General features: G+C 33.4%; 1 protein-coding gene across 1 annotated transcript in view; it reads left to right on the top strand.

The window, feature by feature from the left end:
• The window catches only part of LOC107701770 (monocyte to macrophage differentiation factor 2-like), a 6,931-nt gene extending 2,109 nt beyond the window's left edge, over window positions 1–4,822 (top strand). Inside the window, exons 2-5 of the mRNA XM_016503875.1 lie at window positions 2,375–2,456; window positions 3,470–3,630; window positions 3,887–3,961; window positions 4,675–4,822. Of these exons, the coding sequence (XP_016359361.1) occupies window positions 2,375–2,456; window positions 3,470–3,630; window positions 3,887–3,961; window positions 4,675–4,822 (466 nt within the window). The remainder of the gene's footprint in view (window positions 1–2,374; window positions 2,457–3,469; window positions 3,631–3,886; window positions 3,962–4,674) is intronic.
• The last annotated feature ends 6,040 nt before the right edge of the window (window positions 4,823–10,862 follow it).

Below are 10,862 nucleotides of genomic sequence, written 5' to 3'. Positions count from 1 at the left end.
GTAATAACACAGGATTAACTCAGTAATAACACAGTAATAACGCAGTAATAACACAGGAATAACACAGAAATAAAACAGAAATAACTCAGGAATAAATCAGTAATAACAGAAATAACACAGGAATAACACATTAATAACACAGGAAAACACAGTAATAACAGAAAAACAGAAATAACAGGAATAACACAGTAATAACAGGAATAACACAGTAATAACAGAAATAACACAGGAATAACAGTAATAAAACAGGAATAACACATTAATAACACAGTAATCTACACAGTAATAGCGCAGTAATAACGCAGTAATAACTCAGAAATAAAACAGTAACAATGCAGTAATAACACAGTAATAAAACGGGAATAACACATTAATAACACAGTAATAACACATTAATAACACAGGAATAACAAATAACGTAGGAATGACACAGTAATAACTCAGAAATCTCACAGGATTAACAAAGTAATAACACAGAAATAACACAGGTATAACTCAGTAATAGCAGAAATAACAGTAATAACACAGGAATAATTCCCTAATAAAACAGGAATAACACAGTAATAACACAGTAATAATGCAGTAATAACACAGAAATAACACAGGAATAACACAGCAATAACACAGCAATAACACAGGAATAACACAGTAATAAACACAGGAATAACACAGGCATAACAGGAATAACACAGGAATAACAGGAATAACACACTACTAACACAGGAATAACACAGTAATAACACAGGAATAACAGAGTAATAATACAGTAATAACACAGTTATAACACAGGAATAACACTACACATAGATGTGTGCACACACACTGTCAGAGCTGTGTGAGATCACTACCATCCTGCTTTTGTGGGGGTGGGTAGGGGTGTTAATTTTTTCCCCCATAGGTTTTTAACATTCTAAAAGCTCTTTATTCCAAAGATACTACAAGCTAGTAGGTGTAATGTATTCTAAGTTGCATCAGAAGTATTGCAAGTATTACGTACAACAATAAAACAGGGCATTTACATAAAAAAAGGAAATTTACTTTTGGTACTTAAGTACTTTTAAAAGCAAGTACTTCTGTACTTTTACTTAAGTAAAAATCTGTCTTTACAACTTTTACTTGTAATGGAGTAATATTTGACCAGCAGTATCTGTACTTTCACTCAAGTAATAGAGTTGAGTACTTTGTATATATATATATATATAAATTTGGATTAAATTCATTTAGACATCATCTTGTTCTAGCAATTCCACAAGTGATTGTCACAAAACATTAAGCCAACATCATTAAAAGATGAACTCAATTGTCTTTTTGTGGGGTGCATGAGTTTCAGCAAATGTTGACTGAGTGACCAGTAAATTTAATACTAGAACAAATTTAGGCCATGTTATTTGGGTTACTAACAATAGAAATTAGGACAGATGTGTGTGTTATGTGTTGAACTAGATGTGGTCATTAAGAGAAACGACCATACTAAAAGTCAAATCAGTTCTGTCTGACCTAATTGCAGATTTCAGTCTATATTGTTTAACATCATCATGCTGCTGTATGCTCACAACTACTGTTATTCTTTTTTTCTTTTTTTTTTGGCAAATAGCTACTCCAATCTCTTTTTAGTATTCAACCCTTCTAAACATGAACATGTGAGACTGACATTTAGGAACATTATGTACTAATCATTCTACTAATTAAAGTGAAGTTATTTGTAATACATTGCTACAACTGAATTGTCCATAATTGCATCACATTTCTAGGAATGTCTAGGTTTATTATACTGGAGTTTCTCTATTTGGCATAAAAACTGTAATGTAAAATAGTGGTCCTGAATTCAAGGTGTCACTTTGTGGTACAAAAGAAGAAGAAAAAGAAACCACACACAGCCTCATTCCCTTTTCATCACAGTCTAGTATGTTTCCATGACAACAGTGACATCAGCGCTGTGCAGAGATGTGTGTAAGGATGAAAGACTCCTTTGCTGTGGTTCTCTATGATTATTAGCCTCTGCCAGCAAACAGCAAAAGTTATTGTCAGTCACATGATCATTTGACCTACATGGTGACTAACTCATTAGCAATTACAATAAAACAATACATACAATAATACAATAATGCATACATTTAATTGAAAAAGGCAGTTTTTTTGTTTTCATACATCTGTTGAATATGTACATCAAGCCCTTGGGAACTTTAGAATTTATTAGAAAGATTTTATTGAAATGACCAATTTAAAATAACTGATTTAGTTAAACAACATTCATTCATTTCAGGAGCAACACTTAAGTTAGTATTAAACTAAATAGTAAGTTATGCATTACTTTTTTAGTTTGTAGTTAGCATTACTTCATCCTGTACTTTCTAGCTCTTTTTTTATTTTTTAGATTTATGAACAATCGTGCACCATCTAATAAGAGATATCAGCCAACAGAATATGAGCACGCTGCTAACTGTGCCACGCATGCGGTGAGTTGTGTGTTTACAGTCTTAAAGGAATCATTCACACAAAAATGAAAATTTACTCACCCTCAGGCCATCCAAAGTGAAGATGAGTTTGTTTCTTCAAATGAACAGATTTGGAAAAATGTAGCATTACATCACTTGCTCACCAATGGATCTCTGCAGTGAATGGGTGCCATCAGAAGACAACATCACAATAAGTAATCCACACAACACCAGTCCATCAATCAATGTCTCAATGTGAAATGAAAAGCTGTGTGTTTGTAAGAAACAAATCCAGCATCAAGACGTTTTTAACTTCAAACTGTTGCTTCTGGCCAAAATACAGGAGAGAAATATGCTCAGATCAAGCACTATTTATTAGTGCAAACAGTCCAAAACAGTTCTATACAAATATGTTGGTGGATTATGATGTGAGAGGACAACAGGATTATGGACTCATATTTTGGACTGAAGCAAAGATTTAAAATTTAAACGTCTTGATGGATTTGTTTCTTATGAACACAGCTTTTCACTTAAAGGCATTATTAACTGGAGTGGTGTGGATTACTTGTGGATTATTGTGATGTTTCTATTAGCTGTTTGGACTCATTCTGACGGCACCCATTCACTGCAGAGTATCCATTGGTGAGCAAGTGATGGAATGCTACATTTTCTCCAAATCTGTTCCGATGAAGAAACAACTTATCTACATGGTTGCAAAGAAGCAGAAATCCTCTGGAAATTTTTGGTAAATTTCTGGAAACTTTCTAGAATTTTTGGAGTTTCCAGGATTTTGGGGGGAAATTTGGAACTTTATTTAAAAAACATTTTTTTTTTTTTTACAGAAATTTTCTGCCCCTTTTCAACCCTACTCATCTACATTTTTGATGGCCTGAGGGTTAGTACATTTTAAGCAAATTTTCATTTTTAGGTGAGCTATTCCTTTAATGATAATTATGTATATATAATTATTTTGAAATTATTTCCTCTACAGTTCACACTGGTGATCATGATCTGTGACTGTATTTTATTCTCAGCTCTGGATCATTCCCAGCATTGTGGGTGGGATCTTGTTGTACCTCTTATCTGATGACCACTGGGAGGAGATTTCAGCATGGCTCTATGGGGCAGGCCTATCAAGCCTTTTCATCATATCCACAGTTTTCCATACTATCTCCTGGAAAAAGTCTCATCTCCGGTAAGAGTATGACCTAAAGCTTTTTGAGGTTTTTGAATAGTTCATTTTCAGTTTGTGTACTGTGAACCTGAACATGAATATCTGTCTAACGAGTTGCAAGTGTATGTTTTGTTTAATTTCTTGAAATGAAGCTTGTGTAGCTGTAAGTGTACTTGCAATCTCATCATCTTTCAGGCCTAAATGATAATCCAGCTTCGTATTTATTTACAGATGAACTGGAGAAGTTAAATCTAATATCTGTTACTTTACTTTTTAGATCGGTTGAGCACTGTTTCCACATGTGCGACAGGATGGTGATCTATTTCTTCATTGCAGCGTCCTACACACCTTGGTGAGCACATGTCGAGAGTGAATGATGTTTTTGCAGCAATTTGAGAAATTGGTTTTTAGTCTGCATTGGGGATTAATGGATTTGTGTTTAGCTTTCATAAATTAACACTGAGTTCCGGGTGGGGAGATGGATAACAATGTAAAGACCAAGGGTTTATACGTGACCGAGGGTTCATGCCAATATTTTTCAGTTTGTTTCCACTAAGATGTGTGAATGGGGAGATTTTAGCTAAAATACTGATGGTGCCAAAGATTCTGATTCCACAGAAAAATGTTGGATCACCAATAATGTTGTAAAAAACTATTTGCTGCTTAAACTTACAACAGTGTATTTAGATTTGATTTCAAATATGATGTCAAGCCAAACCAGTGTTTTCAGAAATGTAGATAATTTTCTGAACAATGTTAAACTGATACAGTTTAAAACAATTCCCACATATTTAGTTAAATAAACAGCGTTTTCGTTGCTTTGGGTTTTAGTCATTTTAACTTGTCCTACTTGATACACAGTTGCATAGCTTTGAGTTATAAATGTCAATTATACTTTTATTTCTTTATTTGACAAACTTCTTTATCCAAATTGACATACTGTACAGTGCATTTAGGATTTATATCATGAGCATTTATATATCCTGAAAATTAAACGGTGAGACTTTCACAGATAGTTTGATGTTCAGAATACCTTTAATTAAGAATCTAATGTATTTATGGCAGGCTGACGCTGCGGGATCTTGGTCCATGGGCTGCCCATATGCGTTGGGTGGTCTGGGTGATGGCCTCTGGAGGAACTGCCTATGTGTTCTTCTTCCATGAAAGGTATACATGTGTTAAGAGTATTAAGATAATCATTAATAATGATTAAGAGTGTTAATTTCTAAGTTCTAGATTTGCAACATTAGATTTTTGTAAGAAATAGCATTGATTTTTTTCTAATTTGTTGATTACAGTACCCTGCATCATATTTGTTGAATGAAATCAAATACGTTTCTTTCTAATTTTGAGGTGCTGATTCCAAAACTAGTGTCTTTTTTTGCACTGGCACCTCACATTTTTCCACAAAATATGATATGTGCTTTTAATAGATTTTTTTTTTCTTTCGACGACCATTTGCAAGGTGAAGAAGTCTTGTATTGTAAGCAGAAAAACTGCCATAAAGACATGATTCCTGTCTTTCTCTGAGCCAGTTAGAACTATTTGCTCAATTCACATGTATGATTGATTCTGAAGACCACTTTTTCCACTGCTTTGCAGATTGTAAGTTAAATAGTATTTTGAATACAAATTGTTTGTTATTATAATGACTTTTGACTGCTTTTGTTCTTTTGACAAGTGCATTAAAGGATTAGTTCATACAAAAATTAAAATCTGCTGAAAATGTACTCACTCTCAATCTATCCAAGATGTAGATTGAAACAGGTTTGGAGAAATTTAACATGACATCAACACAATTTGGACTTATTCTCTTGAAATTATGAGAAAAAAGAAAACTCAGAATTCTAAGATGTAAACTTAGAATTGTGACTTTCCCCTTGCAATTCTGAGTTTATATTTTGAAATTATAACTTTTCTCTATGAATTCTGAGTTTACATCTTGCAATTCTATTTATCGCAATTGCAACTTTTTTCTCACAATTGTGAATTTATATCTTGCAATTATGACTGTTTTCTCAGAATTGTGAGGAAAAAATTGAATTGTGAGATAAGTAGTCACAATTAATTTTATTTATTTATTCATTCATTCATTCATCCATCCATCCATCCATCCATCCATCCATCCCTTGGTGGAAACAAGCTTCCATACTTTTTGGAACTGGGACTGTCCAGCTTCACAAATAACAAAATACAACAATAAAGTACTATAAATGTTGTATACCTCCTTTCATGTTCTGTGAAAGAAAGAAAATCATACAGGTTTGGAACGACATGAGGGTGTAAATGATGACAGACTTTTCACTTTTGCATTAACTATAATACACATTTAGCGCATCTTGTGATAATAATTGTGATCAAATCTCAGCTTCATGGTCTGTATACCACTGGTCAAGGTTTGTAAATTAGCCATCTGTTCATTGGACTGATCAGCCAAAGCTCTTGCTCTCAGGGTTGTCGTCTCACTGGCTGGAACCATCACAATTTCTTAAGCATTCCATTTGTGCTATGCTCCCTTAGGCCATACATATTTTAATAACCATTTAACATTCAAAATGAACTTGAACTTTGTAGATAACTTGTATTTTTGATCAGGGCTAATAGGAGATCAGGGGCAAGTTGGTTGTCACAACCACATATTGTCAATTTTAACACACACACAAACAAGAAGTCTGCTGTTTTTACTTCTCAAACTACTAAACTGAAGTCTATTAAACAAGTATTTAAATTTGTATGGCCTTCACAATCATATAAAACTCTTAACAGTTACTGGTTGTATCAGAATTTTTCTAAATGTGTATTTATTATCGCTTTACATCTTAAAAGAAATATGTCATGTATTATGAATATAGAAAGTGTTTGGTCAATAGCTGTAATCCAAGTGTACACAAACATACTTATAGCTACAAATGCATTATAGTGTTGATATTGATGTTTGCTGTGTTAAGATTAAACATTTCGCAAGCATCTCATTAGTGATTTTTGATAAAGATGTTTTATTTGATGATGAGTGAGTGAATTTCAGCTGAAATGTGTATGCTATTGAAACACCTCGCCTTAGTAAGTGAACATGTATTTATGCTTTTAGTGTTGCAACACTCTGTCAGGTACATTTTTGCTCCCTTAAGGATTTAGATGATAGTAAGGGCTGTTTGTGAAGGTTTCAGTTTGAACTTGAATTCAGTTTTGTTTCAGAATTACTTTTGATTTATTTTACTTGTAATTTTTTTCTATGAGTTGCATTAACGATATAATTTTCTGCAGATACATGAGACTGTAAAGATACTTTTATTAACCCAGCAAGTGATATATCTTTGGTGTTATGGAAGTGTTGCATATAATGTTCAGTTTTGCAAGTGTAATACATTTTTGTATGTTTATGTATGTTTCTAAATTATTTGATGACTTCCCGTTATTCTGTTGCATTGTAAGTGTTCCATTTTTTGCCATGGTTGACTGTTTAAATATCTTTGTTTGGTGTTCTATGCTTTATTACAATGTTTTTACTTGGGGTTTTGTTGATGCAATATGAAGTTTACATCCATTATACAGCTTTCACTGCCACTCAGCCTGAGATTAATGCATTTAGTTTTCCATTGACCTCGAATTTAGCAAAATGACACAATTTATTGAAACTGATATTATGCTTGAGGAGTTGTGTTAGCTATAAGTAAGGGTGCATTCTGAATGTACAAAATCCTTCCTCTTACTTTTGAGTCACTAGAAAATGCTGGATGGCTGGTGTTTGATTAATTGTGGATTTAACATGCATACAGTTTACCTCTGACTCAAAACCAAAAGAAAATACACTGTAAAAAAGACCAAATTATAGTACAATTTAATGCTGTTTTGCCCTGACAAATCTTACATAATGTATAATGTAGAATTTGGCATAGTCTGTTCATGATACTTGACACCAAGCTTTCATACATCAGGCTGCCTACCTGTCCATGAGTTATTAAAAATATGAATTCAGTAAAATGACTGAATCCTCTATTGAAACCGAATCCACTTGAAAGCTAACCCTGACCTCACTGTAAATGTCATTTGTGCCTTTTCTAGTTTGGGTGTGTTTCAGAACAGTTCGAGGCTTTGTGTTGTTAGCCATTCTGCTGATTTGCTCTCCATAAAAAAATGTGAACCTTTCACATGAAGGTATTTGTGATGCAATGTTTGTATTGCCCCAGTTTTTGTATTTGTATTAAGACCATGTTATATTACACCAATGCTTTTTTATCAAGGAAACGTCCTCCGCTCTGAATCATTATTTGTGTCCTGCATTCAATGCATTTTCTATGTCTGTGGTTGATCAATAAATGCGAAGAAAAAACTTGCACACTGATGTAATGTTATACACGCTTTTGAACTGATCATTCATTACATTATTTAAGTGTACTTATATAATACTTTTTACTGTAAGTCACAGTTAGTGTTCAATACTGTCATGCTGCAGGACAATTTTCACATTATAACCAAATTATTCTCTATAAAATCCATGTTCTTTGCTGTCTACTGAAATAGACTGAACATTTCTTGGGTAACATTTAATGTAAATGTCATTTCATCTGCCTTTACATAAATCATATGTTCTAATTGATCATGTCAAAATTCAGTAGAAATTAAATTTACAACATCAACAAACATCTGTAGGCTATAGATAATTGTAATATCTCATCCAGCAGCTCCACCACCACACCACCAGATGTCGCAGTTTTAGTTTGGTTTTACTTAGTCGTTGCAGCCTTGTAATCATTTTCTGTTTTTCAGTACAGGCTTTGAAAGAATGGCAACATTTTGAGAGAAAGAGGCATTTGCTTAAGGATTATTCATTTTTATATCAGGGATCAATCCATTCTACCTGTACAGATTTAAACACTAACATTTCATTTCACAATTGAGTGTGAGCCAAAATGTCCTGGGATTTAAATGAGTGTATGCTTCTTTCTGATCTGCCGAATGTCCCAGTAGAGGGCCAACTTTACACCCTCAGGAAACTACAAATCTATTAGTCATTCCACTCCACTTAATTATTCATAGAGATCTGCCATGTTCTTAAAAGATATTTTCAGCAAAGTGCCCAAATTACATTAAATGGCTATTTCCAATCTCCCTTATGAACATTTGCATAACATCCATTATTTAACTGTTGAATTTGTCATTGTAAAACAGTTTGGACTTCTTTTTAACTGCTGTTTCTATTAAACAAACAAATAGTATAGCCAAAATAATTGTAATAAAAAATTAATAAATAAATACATTAACTCACTCCACAGAAAGATGTGTGGATCTTACATTTAACATTGAAGTGCATGCTAGTTAGTAGGCCTGCTGTTAAGATTAGTTAATTCATATGAATGTTCTGAATGTGAGTGTTCTCTTTCAGAGTATGGGTGTTCTCTCCTTATTTTTTCAGAAACAGCGAGTAGATAAATATGGATCATAGCCATCTGAATATAGCTCAGTAGAGCTGAACTAGGCTATGCATTTTCACACACACAGTGACACCAAAGAGTATATTCAAATTTTGCAATACTTTTCAACTGGTGTGGTATTTTTAGTGGATGCATTAAGTCATCGTAAAAAGAAGAGCATATTTTCAAAGAGAGTAGAATCATACATATTTAAAGAATATAGTGTAAGTTTATTGCATGTTATTTGCAACTACATGAAAATGTATTAGGCTATCCACCTTTTTCTTCAACGCGGAAGTAAGCCTATGGGTGAGACTTCCGGTTCATTAAGGAGAAGAATAACAACGTGCAGTAAACGGTAAAACTGTTTGCACTACAAACCAGTGTGTTCATAATTAAGATAATACATTAAAATAATATGATAAGACACACCAACTTTCAATATCAAGCAGCAAAACGAACTGTTTTGTTCAGCTAAATATAGCTGGACGGAGTGGACGCAGATGAGACTGGAAGCCAGACCCATAGAATTTACAAATGGCCGCGCCCACAATATATGCAATTAGGTGAACTTAATAGTATTTTTTGACCCACTTACATGACATCTTTACAGGTAATTTCATAATTCTATTGTCTCATAAATATTCTGTTGTTTAAATATGGTTACTGCTGAATGTACTGGCAAGCATTTACGGTAAACTAAAATAGCCTATATTTTACTATCATTGCTTTCTAAACTTGTATGCCATGTGCTATTTAAATATATGCTATTTGTAATGACACATTTGCAATGCTGAAGTTGCAGTTTAGGACATTTGAAATATAACCACTTTAAATTGAATATTAAAGGGGTCATATGATGTGATTTCAATTTTTCCTTTCTCTTTAGAGTGTTACAAGCTCTTGGTGCATAAAGAAGATCTGTAAAGTTGCAAAGACTAAAGTCTCAAATCCAAAGAGATATTCTTTATAAAACTTCAGAGTCAGCCACACCTACCTAAAACGGCTCGTTCAAACACGCCCCCACATACCTACCTCACTATGTGGGAAGATTTGCATAATGCCGCCCAAATGTTCACGCAAAGAAAGAAGGCGTAACTTTTATTCTCGCTGTAGTATTGTTGACGCTGCAGCCATGTCGTGAAGGCGGAAAATAATGTGTTTTTTTAACTTTAAACCGCATAAACACATTTCATTACACCAAATACACAAAATAATGTTCTTTTTAGCAGCATCATATGACCCCTTTAATAAAACTAAATTATAATCACATACTTGCATATGCTTCAGTATGTTAGTCAACACATCAAAATAGGCTGTGTTTTTCTATAAACATCTATAAAACATGACAAAAGATTAATTAAACATGGTTTAAAGGTAAAACATTTAATGTACAACAAAGTGCACTTTTTAAAAGTGTTTTTAAGTGTGTAGGTCTATACTCTCTTTAAGTACACTTATGTGGCCTTTATGTGGGCACTTATTTCAGTAACATTAGGCTATATTATATATATGCAAGTAGGCCTACATTTATTTAAATACATGCTTTTAAGGTTTTAAGTGTGTATATACAATTAAGCACACTTCTTTTTCAAGTTCAGAAAGGTGTTGTAGAAAACTAACCAGTAGTTTGTTACATCAATATTGAATTAATCTTGGACAGTATTAAAACATATTTGAAATACTATTATAATTGGCCGGCATGGATAATTTAATTTTAGCGAATGAAAACGAGGCTCCTCACTGCAGAACACAAGATCCAGGGGGCGTGGTTGGATCCACATCTAGGGGGTGGAGATTGGTAGGTTTAGGGGTGTAGATGGGTGGGTTTAGGGATCAGGG

This window comes from Sinocyclocheilus anshuiensis, unplaced genomic scaffold, assembly GCF_001515605.1.
Source record: "Sinocyclocheilus anshuiensis isolate Anshui unplaced genomic scaffold, SAMN03320099.WGS_v1.1 scaffold2260, whole genome shotgun sequence".
NCBI classification, from domain to species: Eukaryota; Metazoa; Chordata; class Actinopteri; order Cypriniformes; family Cyprinidae; genus Sinocyclocheilus; species Sinocyclocheilus anshuiensis.
Note: the sequence above shows the minus strand (reverse complement) of the source record. Positions and strands in the feature narration are given on the sequence as shown.